This window comes from Taudactylus pleione, unplaced genomic scaffold (assembly GCF_031769625.1).
Source record: "Taudactylus pleione unplaced genomic scaffold, aTauple2 ptg000445l, whole genome shotgun sequence".
Lineage (NCBI taxonomy): Eukaryota > Metazoa > Chordata > Amphibia > Anura > Myobatrachidae > Taudactylus > Taudactylus pleione.
Window position 1 is genome coordinate 42,198 of NW_028284847.1, and position 19,309 is coordinate 61,506.

Genomic DNA, 19,309 nt, shown 5'->3' on the forward strand with positions numbered 1-19,309 from the left:
GCTCCACAGAACAAAAGGAATGTTGCACTGTTCAAGCACTTGTGGCCCCAGCATCGCAGTTTACTGTTACTTGCGGCAATGTGGCACACAGGTCAGTTGTCACAATGCATGCCAGACGATGCTGTCCAGGATCATCCAGTTTATCGTTGGTCGTGGCGGTGCCACGTGCGGCTTGTCTTCCCTGATGTTTTGTAGTCGCGGTATGCTCTTGAAACTGTTGCACTTTAAAATCCAAATTATATGTTAATTTCGGAGTTCGAGTGACCCATCTCTCTACCCGTAGCACCTATCACGCCTTGTTCAAAGTCGCTTAAATCGTTATATGCTGCCATCTTCACACAAATTCTACGTCAACGTATTGCAGAGATACTGTATCTGCCTATATATAGTACTTCTACTGCAGAATATACCACTTAATGCAGGGGTGCGACGGCATCTACTGGGAATGGAAGCGGCCGTCTCAATTTTTCCAGCCCACGAGTACATTACATATTTTAACACATAATTGCTTTCTTATTCCTCTATGATCAATCATTTGAATTATTGATTTAAATATAGTCTTAAATGTTCAAAAATATATAAAAAAAAATAAGAAAAAATTATTATAAAGTTAAAAATGTTATTTTATTAACATTACTTTATATCTATAGACAATATATGTGTAGGCTTCATTTTACATACTTTAAACATAATTATTATCTTCACATAGGTAAAAACATTTTTTATTTTACAGTGGACCTGTGAACAGGTCTTCTATATCCATTGCAGTCTTTGTTTTTGTAACCCTATGGCTTGTGTGCATTGCGAAATACCAAAAGGCTCCGTTAGATACCCACGAGATGCCTTTTTCGGAATTCTGCGCACTCTGACGGGCCGGCTTCCGACATAATTCATAAGAGACTTGTCATTTTATTGTTTATAGCCCCCTTATTACATACCAGCATAAGCTAAGTAGAAAATATAGAAGACATGGTCAAAGAGATACGTTCAAAGGTTAATTATAAAAAATAATATATACAATATTAAAATTTTGAACAATATAATTTACAAAACTGAACCGGGCCCCATCGAACGTTTTCCACTGATAATTTATTTAAAAAAAAGAAAAAAAAACAGTATATGAAAAAATAGTGCAGTTTTTGCCAACCAGTGCGCGCAAAATACAACTTCTGAAGTTGCATTATACACTTCAAAATTGAATTCAGAGGTAGGTAGGGTCCTAGAGAGGTCACTGCATTGTCATCCGTCTCCTTGATAAACGAGCCATAGGGAGAATCCATCCCACGCGGGAAGAACTGTATAGACAATGTAAGGAACGTTATTGGGCATCAACAGGGGGGTGGTAAAAAAAAAAAAAAAAAAAGGACAGCGTATTCTGGGCACTTTATGGAAGTGTCATGGGAGGTTGTGTACACACACGCTCTACCGCTTGCATAGACGGCCATACTCGAACGGAGAAACTGCCGAAGGACTGGTGCAAGTTTTGAAGGTGCAACCAACGTTTGTGTCCTTAAGCACTAGATGGTTAAGCAACGTCTACGGAATGGAGTCCCACAGTTGACGATAAGACCGGGAAGCCGCAGATGGCATCGATGGGCTCTCCTAGGGGCTGTCTATCCATGAGAGTTAATTATCAAAATGACGGAGCTGGGGGCAAGAGCGTGACCAGTACAGTTGGCGTATGGTTCAGCTAAAGGCGGGCCACTTAATAAGAGCGATTAATTCTGCTGGCCCATGTTGTGTGCATAAAAATGAGGACCGTAGGAAGGGTGGCTTGGCGGGGAGTACAGTGGATATGTCGGTGGTGGATAAGGTGCACTGAGATGGTGGTGGATTAAATTCATCATTGAAATTTTCAAATTGAGCAATCGGTCTGGGGCTACGCTGCGTACATTTCCTATCAGGCTTTTGCAAAACAAGGACGCCTCGTCATCGTCTTTCGGCGGTGGCGGGGTGGCCACCCTTTGTTTTTCTATGTAGCCCTGCAACTGGCTCTTCAAGCCATCGATAATGTTGACCAATGCGGCCGTGTGGACGTCTGTGTCTACAGTTCGCTTCTTGTTTTTCCTCTGTGGGCGTACGGCCGGCGGCCTGGGGGGCGGGACGTGGGGAGACGGCACTTCTGCTTCCACTGTGGAGGTAGGGGGATCATCGGTGGACAGTCCTGAAACACTCTGCGCTTCTCCTTCTGAGGCGATCATGGCTTCATCCTCCACACTTCCCGATGCATTGGTGGACTCGTCTTTGCCAGACGCCCTTTGGTGAGGAAATACATTTTTTTTATTTTTTTATTTCTTTTTTTAAACTAATATCTGATACACATGAAGATGGCTACTTACCCACGGAGCTCCATACTTGGTTTAAGGAACATCAATTGTTTAAACAGAGGGTGAGTATGTATCTTCTTTGGCACTGAGCCGCTTGGAGCAGACGTAACGGCCTGCAGATCTTTCCGGAAGCGGTCCTTAAGTGACCGCCACTTCACATGCAACTCTCTATCTGTAGAACCGAAAACAAACAAACATGTAACATTACTGAAATAAAATACACATGTGACGTCACTGAGGAGCGCTGGAGGGTGTACATGTAAATATATAAGGTTAGTGAGAGTTGTGTGTGTTTGTCTCTGATGAAAGTGCACATTTATACACTGAAACGGAACACGGTGTGTTCGTCTGTCTACTTCTCTGAATGCCGCCGTATTTGCAGTTTTGTCTACAGTGTGTTTTGCTTACACATTCTCTCTCCCTATGGGCCGTATTCAATTAGCATTACAAACGTCCGTTTTTTTTCGCCATTGGCGAAAACGGACGTTTTTCGACAAAAACGGCAAAATTTTCGACAAAAAAACAGACGAAAACGGCAACAGGTGAAAAAAAAAACTGGAGAAAAGTTTTCTCCATCCCAGACCAGGAGAAAAAAAATGCAAAATCTCTATTTTTGGCTAAAAATTTTCTTTCAGAACCCTTTGAATGATAAATTACCGGAAATTTTTTTTTTTGTAAGTTGCTTACTTTGGCAAAAAAACGACCGCACAAATTTTGGGCAAAAAAAAAAAAAAAAAATCATTGAAAAGAGATAGAAAGCAATTTTTTTTTTCCAGGAAATGACTGTTCCACGTAAATGGGTTTAAGTATATTTTCGTGTCGTGAAAACGCAATTTTCAAAAAGCGTCTGCTGCGATCACGTGCAATGTTTAAAACACTTGACGCATCCATACTGGCCCCACAAAAAGTCTCACCCAATACATTAAAACCATTCTCAACTTTTTTTTTTTCACCCCAAATTTGCACGGTCGTTTCTCACCAAAGTACCCATTACGATTTTTCCCCCCAATAATTTATCATTAGGAGGGCGTGTCCAAAGGGTTCTGAAAGAAATCCCCACATTTTTAGCCAAAAATAGATATTTTGCATTTTTTTTTGTCCGGGTTTGGGATGGAGAAAATTTTTCTCCAGTTTTTTTTTTCGCCTGTTTTTGGCAAAAATTTTCTCGTTTTTTTTGTTGAAAAACAGTTGTTTACACTAATAGCAAAAAAAAACGTCCGTTTTCGCTGCTAATTGAATACGGCCCTATACAGTATATATATATATATAGACACACACATACACATATATTATATATAGTGCACCAAATCAATGAGCTGCATGAGTTAGTTGGGAAACGTGCGCCGCGTGCTGCCAGGTGTTTACCTTTCTCAATCTTCTCCAGTTTGCACATAGACTCCCAGTTGGGCACAAGGGCTCTGCAAATGGCTTCCCAGCTCTCGTCCCTCTTGTACTTATTGTAATGGAGGGGGTGGGAGGAGTCAAACAGGTTTTGGTGCAGCTGCATGGCGCTGGCTAGCTTCTCCAGGTCCATCTTGGTCCCCCCTTTCTCTCTTTGCCGCCAGCTTCCTGTGTGGAAACAGGAAGCCGTCCTCTAGTTAATCTGCACGTGTGCCAAAGGCATAAGGTCTACGCTTCTCCAACCAAGGGGACTGCCCTTATAATATGTCACTGTTGTGGTGAATATATGGTTCTCACTGTTGTGATGCGTGTAGCATGCTTCCCTTGGTGACTGGCCTAACCCTAACCGTCGGGGTAGGTGCCTGACCCTAACTGTCCCTTCTAGTGCCTAACCCTCCTGGTGCCTAACCCTAACCGTCGGGGTAGGTGCCTGACCCTAACTGTCCCTTCTAGTGCCTAACCCTCCGGTAAGTTCCTAACCCTCCTGGTGCCTAACCCTAACCGTCCCTTCTAGTGCCTAACCCTCCGGTAAGTGCCTAACCCTTCTGCTGCCTAACCCTAACCGCCGGGGTAAGTGCCTAACCCTAACCGTCCCTTCTAGTGCCTAACCCTCCGGTAAATGCCTAACCCTCCTGGTACCTAACCCTAACCACCGGGGTAAGTGCCTCACCCTAACCCTCTGGTAAGTGTCTAATCCTAACCAAACACTTTGATTGGCAGGAGGGCGAATCTTGGTGTAGTTTCTATAGGAGCGAATCAGGCACCCATGTTCATCCGTGGTCCTGCTCCACCAAGTAACTGACCCTCTGATAGAGTATGATGTGCAATTCATGTACCCAGTCTAGAATCTGACACCTCAGGCCGTGGGGACCACTGTGGATTTCCCCTGTACTCCTGTGGGTCAGTACGACAATGTACAGTATATGTATATAGTAACACAGGGTTCAATTAATTTCATTGTAACTTCAGTATACATGCACTTAACTGTAAATAATTAAAAAATATACAAAAATTAAAAAAATGCGTTATGTAAAAATGTTTAAACCGCAATTTGCCAAAACTCAATGGTTTAAATTAGGGATGTGCAGGCTCGGATAGGTTCGAGTTTGCACGTGGAGTTCGGATTTTTCCCTCCAAAAAAACGGAACTCAGAACGAGGCAAAACGTCATCTTACATGGACGAACATCATCATTCCTGGACAAAAGACCAGGAATGATGATGTTCGTCCATGTAAGATGACGTTTTGCCTCGTTCTGAGTTCCGTTTTTTTGGAGGGAAAAATCCGAACTCCACGTGCAAACTCGAACCTATCCGAGCCTGCACATCCCTAGTTTAAATAGAGCCTTCTTAAGATTTAGACCCCAAAGATTTAGAGAATGACCCCAACCACTGCACCGTAAATGTACCCAGACCTGTATTATACCCCTCCCCCCTACATTATCTGTATCCATAAGTCTGTACTGACAAGCGACAGTGTAGAACAGCGGTGTCAAACTCATGACTCATCCAGCTGCTGTGGGACTACAAATCCCAGCATGCCCTGCCACAGTTTTAGCATGCCCTAATAGCAAAACTGCGCAAGTGCATGCTGGCATGTGTAATCCCACTGCAGCTGGATGGTCACGAGTTTGACACCACTGCAATAGTGACTACTATTCTGTATGTACGGGTTATTACTCACCTGTGCTGATATCTGTAGGGATTTCCTCCTCCTTAATTGCCCTCCCCTCCTTAATCTCTTCTTTTATAACAATATTGAAATCGCTCAGGTCTTCACCCTAAAAAGAATTGTTCCACAAGACATTGATACTTAACTATGATTTAATAATTTCACTATCATAGAAATCACTCAACGAAACATTTATAGATATTATTGTGTTAACTTTGACTAGATATGTAGCTATGCACAAATCATTGTAATCTCATCTACCTGATAATCCTGGGGAACACTGTGATTGTCCTCCGAATAATCCTGCGGATAAAGAGGACGGGGACATCTCTCTGGGGTATTTCCGTTACTGAGTCCATCTGTAGGAAGGAGGACACACGGTGAGTGACCAGATGGAAACATAGATGAAGACTTTTGTGTCCAGAAAATACCGGATTTATTTTTTAGCGTGGATGATGTGACACAGATGCAGAATAAAGCAGGAGCTATTATTAATGGTTTATTAATGGTCACCATCTCCTGCTGGGTTCTAGAGCGCAAGTAGTACAGGAAAGAGAGGGTGGAAGGATAGAGTTCCAGAGAAAATGTGCAGCACAAGAGAAGTCTTGGACTCATAGGTGATTAGGGAGGAAGAGATGGGGGTGAAGATCACATTTGAGGAAGTAACCGGATAGAAGGGAAGAGATGTAAGCAGATGCTATGAGTCTAAGTGTTTCGCCGGTAAGACTAGAGTTTTGAATGCATTGTTTAAATGTATTTAACAATGTGCATATAGGGACCTGCACAGTCATACTCAGCTCAGAACCTCTCTCCCATCTCAATATGTGTAGTTAGGGGAGGAAATTTCATACAGGGCGGTTTTGCATATCGCCCAACATCAGATGCGGTTTTCAGCCGCAAACTGCGGAGTCTACTAGCCTGCGGAATGGGGGATGAAAGCTCAAACCACATTTGTGTCGCGGTTGTAAAGTCACAAACTGCATTTCATTTGGGGCCAAACCGCCAGACAATAAGGCAGATTTTTTGGGGGCACGGGAAATAGTTCAAACCGCATGCTGGCCGAAACAGAAAATAAATAAGGTACTTATTAGGGAGACTACATTAATTATGGGGACAGTAACAATTTATTACGGAGACTATATTAATTTACTATGAAGGCTTTACATTTTTTTTTATTTTGGGGCAATATTAATTAATTTTATTATGCGGGCAATGCTGTTTGATTCATAACAGGGGCACCATTTATAGGGGCATGTGTTAACTGTATTTGCGGTAACTGCGCACGTTGTGTGCTGCAGTTACCCGTTGCCTTCATTCATAAATGTAGCAAAGTGATCATAATGACAGGGCCGATATGCACCCCAGTCATTATCGGCGCCACTCTCAACTAGATAGGGCGCCGGTGTGTTCTGAAAGTTATAAACGGTGAGTGGCACTGGCCGTTCTGACAAGTGCGGCTTTCGGTTTCGCCAGCTCAGGCTGGCGCTGGCACACACACAAGCTCCGTCTATGGCACTTGGCTGTCAGAATATACAGACAGTGTTTGCGTTTACTATAAATAACGTTTTTACAACAGCAACCCAGCGCTAAGACTCCAGCTGAGAGCACACGCATCGGTGTCTCTGGAGTCCATGAATGCAAACGCCAGTCACAGAAGCCGAAAGACGGAGAGTGCGATTGGCCAGAGGAGAGAGTTAATGCTCTCTCTCTCTGGTAAATGCGTCTTTAATACATCCGTACAGTAATTGGCCCATTCTTCGACTCCATAATGGGCCCCATAGTACGACATGGTGGCAAGTGTCAGATGCGCTATAACCAGCGCTGTGCGACATTTCCACCGATCGTACGCATGCATGAAAGCAAGTAACGTAGAGAAAATCACGTTTCTCAATAGTAGCTGCATCAAACAACTTTGCCGTCGACTGATCGTCGCGATGTAGCGATCCTGCACCCCGGCATCGCTGAAATCCAACATGTTGGATTTCACAGATATGTCGACTAAAAAATAATCGTGATTGGCAGATCGGTGAAATTTAAAATGTAGAATTTCACCGATTCTGCGACGGATCGCGAAACATCGATGGTGCCGACCTGCGGATCGGCGTTTCCGATCCCATCGCTACAAGGCGACGATCCGTTGCAGATGTATGGGGGCCTTTAGTGTTGTACAGTGACGGTAACCCGGAGGCTATTACTAAAAAACAATAAGCGCACTTCTGTGGCTCATGGTGGGTTTTTTGTGTCAACCTCACCTATTGGCTGCGTAATCGCTAACCAAACCATAATATCCTAATTATCAAACTTGCTTTCCGTATAAGTAGCCTGGGTCAGGTACATGTAATATAAAAGATTAATGTATTTCCCTTGTGTGACTTTGTGATACATCCAGCTAAGCCACTAGTCATAGGTTTTGGAGTCTTGTCTGCAACTGTCCATCTGTTGGCTAATTTCTCTTTTTCCTTTCTCTAAGCTGCCATTACGGAAAACACATGTACCCCTCGCCATCTTCCTGCAAAGCCCCCTATCTATTGCTAGGTTGGCAGAAGAGTACACATCCTCATTGTCCCTTGCCTCCTCAATGCTCGCACAGATAGAGACAGACTGGCGCTACAAGCTGAGAGCTTTGGGTGGATGTGCAGTGAATGGTAAGGAGGGAAAGTAGGAGGAACAATGAGTGGGTAGGGGGTCATAATGGCGACATTAAAAAATTACATGGATGCGGGTAGTAGAGGCAAGACAGAGAATGTGAAGGATATTTAGGCCCTGGGGGAGGGAGTAGGGATGTCTATTGACCATCAATGGTTTGCAATCCATTGATGGTCTATGGCAAGGGTTTTGGTCACTGATGGAGGCCCCGATTCCGCACATCAGCGATGGCGATCCAATGTTCGCAAATGCCTGACTGTATTCTGCACACGAACAGCACGCAACCATCGATGGCCATTGGTGGTAGAGCTGTAGATGGCCATCCCTAGAAGGGAACGTTGGAACTGAGTAAAGACAGTGGGCCGGAGCAGAAGGGAGGAGAATAGCACTGGTGCAAGAAGGATGCTGGGGGTCTGGAAGGATACTCCCTGCACAGATTAGTACCCAAGGGATCCCCTAATCAGTGTCACCTGGATCTTCAGCACCGGAGGTTCGCTGTTCAAGGCCAGCAGCCCCAGGGACTCCCCACGCTACATCGCATTGGTCCTTTGGTTCCGGCACACTGGAAGTGATGCGCTTTGCCATTTCCGCCCCCTTTCCCCTGGGTGGCCGCCCGGAAGAGCCAGAGCGACGTGTATGGGATGTGCGTTTTTTGGCTGGAGGGGCCTCGTCGTACTCTCGGTGCATTGCTGAGTTAGCCCTGGTCCGCTGCTGATGTCCCTGGTCCATGGAGCCTGCCAATGACAGACACAACGTTAGTGAGGATATCTGCCTGCCCTCCGGTATTCCTTATATTTTATTTACTAACTGGGAAGGGTAGGCGGGAGCTTGCTTGTCTTCTCTGTGCAACTGACCACTTACCCAAGTAACCTCACCTTAAGTAGACCCCTATAGTGCCAACCCCCCTTCTCTTCTTCCCTTGGTGCTAGCAAGGTGAAGGGAGGGTGTACTGTTGTCCAGCAGAGAGAAGGAGCTAACTCTCCAATCTGTGAGAGCAAGAGGGGAGGTCAGGTGATATAACGAGGAAGCGAGGTAAAACTGAGCACGTTTGGCCTGCTGTCTTTCAGGAAGGTGTGGGAGATGAGATTGCTGTAGTGACTGAACAAGGAGAATATATGACCCTGAGCCTGATTAAGACTTGGACACAGTGTCGATTTCGGTCGCAAGAGGCCCATGTTTTCAGCCTGCGCATGCGTCCGAGTCGTACTGCCCATGTGCTGTGATGGTCTTGCGAAAGCGATCGTAGTGTGGATTAGGACGGAGAGTGATTGACAGACAGTGACTGGTAGGGGAAGGTAACTGGGGAGTAGCGACTAAAACGCAGGCGTGTCAAAACCGTTTCGGGGGCAAATTCGTACGCATTGGTTAAGGATCCGGCACTTACTTGTGACGGACGTACTGAGCGATATAGGGTTTCTCCGAACTCCGATGGTGAGGCCGATGCGCAACCGGCCTCACCAGCCTTTGTACGCAAGCGGCAGACTTGAGATGCCGCTAGTGGGCGTCTCGATAGAAATGCTGGCGGCTGCATATTTTCTCACGACCGCTGCGTACAGGATCGCAGCCAAGACGGGATTCACCTCTGAATGAGGTCCTTGGTTCTGCACTTAGCGCTCATTACCCACCTGTGCTGATATCTGTAGCGATTTCCTCCTCTTTAACCTTCACAGATGTCTCTCGCCCATTCCCAGCTTTCACATCACCCTAAAGTTCGTAAAACACAACGTCGTTCCTGAAGCATAAGACTGTAACATTAGATTGATACAGTATAAACAGTACAGGTACCGTTATTATTCCATTATTTCATTTACCTTGAAATCCTGCGAGGGAATTACGTCATCTTCATGCTTACATCGATTGCTGTCCATTTGTGGTCAGAGGAGAACTAACGGACGGTGGAACTGGGGGATGGAGTCACAATGAAAATATACATTAATGCTTATTGCTTTATCTTTCCTTACAGCGTAACTAAATCGTATTCGGCGTGCTCGTTTCACTGCACGCATGGGTCAGTTCTCTGGCCGGACAAGTATCTGGGGGAGTGTAGTAAGTGTCCGACCAGTAGTTACATGACAAGAGGGCACCGGAGGCGTCAGAAGGCGGTGAGAGCAGGAAGGTGCTGGACAAAATGTATTTAAACTGAAAACAAGTGATACAGAGTTTAATTAACATTGTCTACATAACTAGAGGTCATTATTGAAAATTAAGGATATCGGAAAGTCCACTTGAAGGGGTAACCGAGACTTCCAGTGGAGGCAGACGTTTTGTGGGCTGAACCAATATTCATGAGCATGCAGAATTATCCATTTCACTAGATGTCCAATCAGGAACTGGCTTTCATGTCTTATGGTGCATACACACGATCAGATTTTTTCTTCAGATATAAACGATAACGATTTAAAAATCGTTCAGTCGTTCATATCTGAAGGAAAATCGTTCATATCTGACATGCCTGAACGATGGACGATCAACGATGCGCGTTCCCGTTTGTCAGATAACGATATCTGACATCTGATGGGTTTGCAGTCAGACTTGGACGATTCCATTCATTTTAATGCAGTCAAAAATCGTTCAATCGTTCAAATCGTTCAAAACTTTGGTCAAATCGTTCAAATCGTTTAGTCGTTCAGTCGTTCATCTGACAAATCTGACAAGTCTGACAAATCTGACCGTGTGTACGCTCCATAACAGTGAATGGAACCGTGGACCCATTAAAAGTAGGGACAGCTGCAGATTGGAGGGAACTGCACAGAAGAACTAGTCTAGGGGAAGAACTGTATCAACCTCTCCAAAAATAGCAATAGTCATTAAAGGGGATGCGCAAGACATCTTTTGCGCTAGGAGCACCCACAATGCAAAACGGCCATCCAACGTAAATATTTTGTGAGTATCTGGAGTTAAAGATCTAGGATCCTTAAGGCTTATATCGCCCTCACTTTGAAAGCCTTGAGTTCGGCTCCAGAAAGCTCATAATGTCTTTCGGTCCTCCAGCTTGGAGGACACATTCTTATCACTGTACTGCACTGCGTACACCTTGTAACGCTCTATAAATAAAGGTAATAATAACAGCTCTATATATTGCAAGACACTTTTTCATTCTGCCTCAATCTCACAGTCATGAAAGGACTGAGGACTAGACTCTCTAAGGGAAACTGGGCCGTCAGAGACTGTACAATCTATATGCACACTTGGCTTAAGAAGGCTTGGGTACTCTATGGACACACTAGGCCAACAGGGACTAGGCAATCTATGGCCACACTGTCCAAAAGGTTACTAAGTAATCTATGGTCACTCTGGCCCAACGGGTATGGCCACACTAGGCCAACATGAACTGAGATATCTATAACCATACTGGGCCAACAGGGACTAGGCAATCTATGGTCACACTGGCCAAACAAGGACAGGACCATCTATGGTCACACTATCTCAAAGGGGACTACCCAATCTATGGCCACACTGTCCCATCAGGCATTACGCAATCTAGTCACATTGGCCAAACAAGGACCGGGCCATCTATGGCACTATCCAATCAGGGGCTAGGCAAGCTGATCAAATTAGCCAAACAAGGACCGGGCCTTCATTGACCACACTGGGCCAACAGGAACTGAAAGATCTATGGTCACACTGTCCCATAGAGGCCTAGGCAATCTATGGTCATACTGGGTGTGGTATAAAAAGTCAACAGTAAGAAAGTCGACAATTAATAGGTTGACATGCAATAGGTCAACAGGGACAAAAGGTTGACAAGTTCAAATGGTCGACAAAAAAAAAAAAAAAATGGTCGACTTTTTTTTTTTTTTTTTTACTCCTAATCCTTTCCCTAATGGCTAACCCTAAAATTCCCCCCTGGTACCTAACCCTAACCCTCCTCCAAGTGCCTAAACCTAACCCTCCACCTAGTACCTAACCCTAACCATACCCTCCGGCAACCTAACACTCCCCAAAGTGTCTAACCCTCATCTTAAAAATGTTGAGAAAAAACTTCCCAAAACATGACCATTTTTGTGTTGACCATTTGAACCTGTCGACCTTTTGTACCTGTTGACCTTGTGGTGTCAACATATTCATCATTGTCGACCTTCTTACTGTTGACCTTTCATTCAGATCCCGGTCACACTGGCCCATCAAGGGCTAGGCATATGGCCGCACTGGCCCAACAAGTAAGGGGCCATCTATGGCTACACTGGGTCAACGTGGAATAGGGAATCTACCATCACACTGTCCCATCGGGGACTAGGCTATCTATGGTCACACAGGCCCATCAAGGACTGAGTCTATGGCCACATTGGCCCAACAAGGAAGGGGTCATCTATGGCCACACTAGGCCAATAGGAACTAGACCATCTATGGCCACACTAGACGAATAGGAACTAGACCATCTATGGTCAACCTGAGCCAATAGGAACTAGACCATCTATGGCCAAGCTGAGCCAATAGGAACTAGAACATCTAAGGCCACACTGGGCCAATACAAACTAGACCATCTATTCCACAGAGACAACAGGGACTAGTCATATTATGGCTAAACTAGACCAAATAAGAAAGGGCAATATATAGCCACACTGGATTACTGGGGTCTGTTTAATACCAAGGTCTAGATTCTGTGTGGTGCCACCAGGGAATGCCCTCTGCACGGTGCCACCAGGGAATACGTGTAGTGCCACCAGGGAATGCCCTCTGCACAGTGTCACCAGGGAATATGCTCTGCAAGTAAGGACTGAATTCTGAATCATGCACCCAGGGACTTGGATCTGCAAGGGTGCAACCAGGGAATAGGCTCTGCAATGGTGCAACTAAGTACTGGGTTCCTCTCTCTGCTTTGTACACTGGCCACACCTCCCCTAAATAAATCCTAACCAGCAACCAATGAAGACAGGCTATTACCCTCCTGCACATTGCTCCCTAATGGCCGGCCTGGCATGCCAACTAGTAACAGCAATGCCATCTGCTCTATCTACAATGGCCCCATCACAGTGCATTACAGATGTAAATTGTGGCTTACCGACAGGAGAAGCTTCCCTGCCCCCTTCAACTAAAATACCGGAATAGGAAGTTGCCCCCAGGTACTCGCATCAAGGTTCTGCTAGTCTACTTCCGCCCCGAGGGTTGCGTTCCACCCCACTTCCGGGGTGTGCGTTCCAGCGCAGTCTTGTCTTTTTCCTCCTCTGGCGATGTCTGCTGGAGCCCTCCTCAGGGTGACGGCCACAGCCCGCACTGAGGTATTCCGCCCACTAATCTAAATCACAGCTGCACAGCAAATGAGGGATTCAGGGCAGGTGGAACGCATGACCCAGAAGTTGGGTGGAACGCATGACCAGGAAGTCTGGTGGACCGCACAACCAGGAAGTCGGGTGGACCGCACAATCAGTTAAAGCTATATTGACATCTAGTTGAGACAGAAGCAGTAGAAAGCAGATGAGGCCTTCTTGCAGAGGTGACTGTAAGTGACACCAAGTAATGCCATTTATTATAAGTTGTTATTATATATCTGTGTTTTGTTCTTTGCACCCCTTCATACAGGTGGGAAAGGGTCACTTTTCAACCAGGTGAGCAATGTTTACTGATATTTAATGCTGAAGTTATATATTAAATATACTGCGCTATATACACTGATTGTGCAACGTGCTCACTCGGTGACATCACCATACATTCACAGACGGGAAGCAGTCGGGAAGCCGATGGACGGAATCCCGATCATCTGCTTCCCGACTGTCTAATCCCGGCAAGGGGTTAAATGACAAGCGTCGATATCCTGACGCCTGTCATTTTACCTATTCCAGGAGCCTGACACCGAGCCTACCGATCGAAGGTAAGCCGGGCGCGGACAGCCGTGGGGCAGTTGGAGTTTTAAGGTTTACGATTCCCGGGGGGGGGGGGGGATCTTAGGGTTAGGCACCCCCCCGGGAGGTTGTTTAGGCTAGGGGAAGTGTGGTTAGGCACCCCCAGGGGGAGGTTAGGGTTAGGCACCTCCCCAGGAGACTTAGGTTTATTCCTTACAGAATTACCTGCTATATAATGCATGACTGCACTGTGACATTCCCATCCAATCACAACCTAACCTGCTACATATACTTTCCTAGTCTCTCGGAAGTGTGGGGGACTCCAGAATTTTGGGGTGGCTCTCCCGGACGCCCAGAAAAGTAGGCAAGCCTCCCGGGAGCTGCCCGCAGCCACCCGCTTTACGGGCGCCTTTATCACGTGATTCATGCAGTATCACGTCACGGTTGAGAGCCCCTTTGCTTTAAAATGCTTGTAGTTGTGCCATTGTATAGCAGGGGGCAAGGCCACATTTACGCAATTGCTGTGCCACACACCCCGCTTGACTGCGCCATGGCCCACCACTTACACCGGCCACCTGACTGCACTCTCTCTCGGGGCAGTCACATTGCCTGTAGCCAATAAGCTGTAACTAGGGAGAAGAACGACACTCACAGGCCTTTTAGCACAATATATACCAAGGGTACATATAGCGAGCGGCGGCTTACGGCTCTATGTGTAAGGAAGAAGGCGGTTGGCAGGGATAATGAGGGTCTGCAGAGGATTGTGTTCAGATTTGCTTGATTTTACCGTCTTTAAATGATCTTAAACAAAGTGGCGGTATAATCTAATAGTAGCCCAAAGAGACATACCATTTTGAAAACCCAAAAAACCCCCCAAACTGCGTAATACTTGGGGCATCCTGTTTTTGTTTGACCCAAGATGATGGGGAGATCTGGGCATTGAAAACTCAACCCTCCCTCCACCATCTCTGGAGAGGCTAATGGTTTCTGTGGTGCCAGGGTCATCGTCCCATGATTACGCGTGATTATCAGACAATAACTACTAAGGGGGCTCCCCTCTTTGGAACGGGTGCCCTAAGGGGTGTGTGTGCCAACATGGGGAGATGGGGCACTTTTAGTACCCTTTACCGTGCTGGATTTTCTGTATTGTAGTGGAATGACGTTATGCATTATATGACAGGTCCTGTTCCACTACGAATTAGGTTAATGTATATATTATACCTATTAGCTAATTGCTCCGTTACAGATGTTGCTTGCCATGCGGTAGTGTATATATATATATATATATATATATATATATATAATGTGTGTGTATACACACCTAGCATGATGATTAACCCATCTGGGGTAATACCCAGCATGGTTGCCCCCAGAGACTTGCTGGCAGTACACACCTGGCCCCATACATACGTGTGTCCCAGCTGCAGGCACTGGTCGGTTTCTAGGTAACCCTTCGCCCCGTGCGGTAGTTTACTCGAAACGGATTGGGCGGCCGCCGGTCATGTGACAGACCTCCCCTAAAACTGTCCCCGAAGGCAGAGCAGAGAAGCCCAGCGATCACGACTCCCGCCGGCCATGGCTAGGCCGAGACTACGGGCTCCTAGGAACCGGAAATGAGGTGGAACGCACGGACAGGAACCCAGATGGAACGCACAACCAGGAAGTCGGCTGGAACGCACAACCAAGGAAGTCGGCTGAACCGCATAACCAGGAAGTCGAGTGGAACCCACAATCTAAATGAACTTTATTAACAACACGCGGTGCAAACACAATAAACAAGTAGGATAAAATAGCTGGGTGCAGAGGTTGCTGGAGTCAGTGGTGCACCTTAGAAGTGTATGGGAAGTCATTATACGCAGCTGATGGAGTTTTGGCAGGAATTTGGGGAAGTTGCTGATGTACCACAATAACACAGATCCACACCATATGTTGTAATGTATACATTATTAATATATATGTCACTATTAATGTTTGTTTCTCCTTTAGGTCAAAACTGTTGCTTATTGGAAACGATGACATCTATATTCATTTGTACATATTTGTGGTCTTTACCTGCAGAGGATATACGTGGTGGTAAAACAGGGTGCTGTAAAAATGGAGGAACCGTAATGCTTTAAGGCAGGCCGCCACGTGCACACTTTAGCCATTAACTCCAGGTACAGATACCGTTTGGGCGTCCCGTGTGTTTGTACGGATACAGTTGACAAACACAAGCGCACTCAGGTTCCCTATTTAAATAATACCTGTGTTAAAACCGTTTTAAGCAATCCAGTTATCTTAAGATAGGGTTTATTCTCTTAATGACCTGATGAGGGGCGAGCAGTGGCGGCAGCACAGTCCAAAATTCAAATAGGGGAGCCACACCAGCTGCCACCCCAAATGCTGCCAGACTTTGCCGGCCGGGAGTCGCTGGCAGTTGGTGTTGCTCCCCTATGTGAATTTTGGACTGTGCTGCAGCTTCACCTCTGGAGCCGCCATTGGGTGCGAACAGAAATAAGCCAAGGTGTCTTGTCCGTATTTGCCAGCTAGAGCGCAGCCCGTATCACGCAAGTGGGTAGGGTTCCCTTTGGTGGGACTCCCAGGATTTGCTTATTTAGACAGCCCCAGCACATTGTTCCCGAATGCCCGAGTGAAGAAGGAAGCGTCAGTCAGTGCCAAGCGGCCCACTATATAAGCCGATTGAGATAATCATTGAACCGTATTTACACCTACATTCCAGCCATACACATGTCAGTCTTCTCCAGCCATATATCCACCTCTGTCCAGGTCTCCATGCCTTCAAAATTGAAGATGACCTTACTGTACTTACCTTCCGACAGAACGCCACCTTCCTACCTCCCTACCTATCCGCTTGAAGACAGGTGCAAGTGGAAAAAGATCTGACATATGCAGAGATGCATACGTGTTTGTACACTTCTGTGAACATGCGGAGAGTGATTACACCATTCATGCTCTGCTAACTGTGAACATCTAAGGCCCAGTGTGGCCTTAGATGTTCTATTTCCTATTGGCTCAGCTTGGCCATAAATGGTCTAGTTCCTATTGGCTCAGCTTGGCCATAGATCAGGGGTAGCCAACCCTGGTCCTCAAGAGCTACCAACAGTGCATGTTTTGCAGGTCTCCTCACAGAATCACAAGTGTAATAATTAGTTCCACCTGTGGATCTTTTCAAATGTGTTAGTGAGTAATGACTGTACCTGTGCACCAGCTAGGTGGTCTGGAAAATGTGAACTGTTGGTAGCTCTTGAGGACCGAGGTTGGCTACCACTGCCATAGATGGTCTAGTTCCTATTGGCCTAGTGTGGCCATAGATGGTCTAGTTCCTATTGGCCTAGTGTGGCCATAGATGGTCTAGTTCCTATTGGCTCAGCTTGGCCATAGATGGTCTAGTTCCTATTGGCCTAGTGTGGCCATAGATGGTCTAGTTCCTATTGTTGGGCCAATGTGGCCATAGACTCAGTCCTTGATGGGCCAGTGTGACCATAGAATGCCTAGTCGCCGATTCTATTACATCATCATCCAATCACAAGCCAGCTTGTTGCATAGACTGTGTCACTGCGCTGATTCTGTGACATGGGTGAACGTGGAAACGCCAACTACCTAACAGTTTTTTATTTATGTACGTGCATGCGCGATTGTGCGTACACATTAGATTATAGGGATGATATGTTGTTCTGATCCGCGTCGGAACGATATATCGTCTAATGTATACACAGTCTTACATATTTTCTTTACTGAGCTTGACCCATTGTAGTATCTTAAAGCGAAAAAAAATAAGCAAACAATTAGGTAATAAATTAGAAAAGTAAAATCTACTGGGGCTTTAAGTAGGTTACATGAATTTCCCTTAAAGTTTAGACAACAAAACAACACATCCTTAATCGGGTGCTCAGAGTCCAAATGATGTAATAATCCTGACTTCAATTTAATGTATAAGTGGAGATTGAAGATGCCAGGGTGTATAGTTCTCCTTTACACGGTGTAGTTCCACTTGGTATGCTTTGCCCCGCCGGTCCCCTCACCGTGAGCCCGCTTCACAGACGATCACCAAGTCGGCGACACGTGAGACCAACTAAGTGAAACCAACGTGCACACTTCCGGCGGCAACAAGGTACATCACAGCACCACTTCCGGCAGTAGTTAAGGTATTGTGACACAGTCGGGTTAGGGGTCCCTCTCCTGGGGTAGATGGACTTCCTCATTACACACACAGCAGCCATAGAAACAGGATACAAGTCAGGGGTTCTTGTACAAACTGGTCGGCGCCAGTCTTTATTGTGCCAAATGAATATAAACAAAACATAAACATAAGTCCTAGCCCGGCTGGGCACTAGCTACACAGCAGATTCCCACTCTAATAATAGTAGGGCCTATTGCCCTCACCATCAACAAAACGTGCACAGTACTTACAAGGATTATCACCAAGTGTCTCTGAACAGGCTAGTCTGCCTGTTTTCCCAGGTGTGAGACACTACATTACATTAGCCATTTCCAGCTGCAAGCCCTAATGAGCCTGTTACCAGGCTGAAAGGCCCAAAACCTGGAGTGGCCTGTGGATGGAGCCCTCCCTCTCCTCACATCCACACCCCCAGGACCCAAACCGGCTTTTCCAAAAGCCGACACTCTGGTCTGCTTACAACACAGACTTCTCCTGTCCTGGGGTTTTTTAGAACACATAGGCCAAAAACCTAGGCCAAATGTACCTGCCATTGACCACTTTACCAGTGCTTCTATCACAGTACATAACTATACACCCTGGCATCTTGAATCTCCACTTATACATTAAGTAGAAGTCGGGGTTATTACAGCATTTGGACTCTGAGCACCCGAATAAGGTTGTTTTGTTTGTAGTCTAAACTTTTAGAGAAATTCATGTAACCTATTTAAAGCACCAGTAGATTTTACCTTTCTATTTTATTGATTTGGTTAAAAGGAGTTGTGAGCCTTGGTTTAATCTAGGCTGCCTTAATAGGCTCATTGCGCAAAAGTATAGGTCTTTTCTTTGTATTGTAAACAAATAGGTAAGCCAATTCTGATGACATAATCCAATGTACAAGTAATAGATTAAAAAAAAATACTTCAATGAAAAGATGGTTTTTCACCCCCAGAGTATCCTGGACAAAATGAATGTACGGTGGATACCTTTTTCTATACGTCCTCAACACATGAAAACATAAAAAAAGCGGGAAAAATCCAGTAGTGTAGGAATGTAATGTAAAACCAATTCGGCACCCAGTGCATATATTATGTGAAGTAGAACAAAGAAGGGGGAGGGGATGTCCACTTCCTCTTAGTATTGCACATACACAATGATTATGAAGCATGAACGTATCAAGCCTTATCTTTTGTGTTGTACAAGGTTCTCTCTATAACCAGACCTCCATATTGTGGTTTAAGGAGAGGTCAGTCCACCATATTGTAGATGAAGCAGAGAAAATGCTAACATGGGACCTCATTCAGAGCCGCTTGCAAAATGCGAGCGTTC

At 45.7% G+C, this 19,309-nt stretch overlaps 1 protein-coding gene across 4 annotated transcripts; it reads right to left on the reverse strand.

Moving 5' to 3' along the window:
* Positions 1-1,070: 1,070 nt before the first annotated feature.
* LOC148505645 (uncharacterized) lies at positions 1,071-15,419 on the reverse strand. Of its 4 annotated transcripts, none has more exons than XM_088447943.1 (9): positions 15,235-15,419; positions 9,856-9,945; positions 9,670-9,748; positions 8,515-8,778; positions 5,660-5,757; positions 5,411-5,507; positions 3,693-3,896; positions 2,340-2,499; positions 1,071-2,256 (listed from the first exon to the last, which is right to left on the reverse strand). In XM_088447943.1, exons 2-9 carry the CDS (start codon positions 9,910-9,912, stop codon positions 1,719-1,721), a joined length of 1,497 nt encoding a protein of 498 aa, XP_088304069.1. In that variant the 5' UTR covers positions 9,913-9,945; positions 15,235-15,419; the 3' UTR covers positions 1,071-1,718. The 4 variants fall into 4 exon arrangements, with proteins under 4 accessions (XP_088304069.1, XP_088304068.1, XP_088304070.1 ...); XM_088447942.1 differs by having other exon boundaries at positions 15,219-15,419; XM_088447944.1 differs by lacking the exon at positions 15,235-15,419 and having other exon boundaries at positions 9,856-12,454.
* Positions 15,420-19,309: the final 3,890 nt, after the last annotated feature.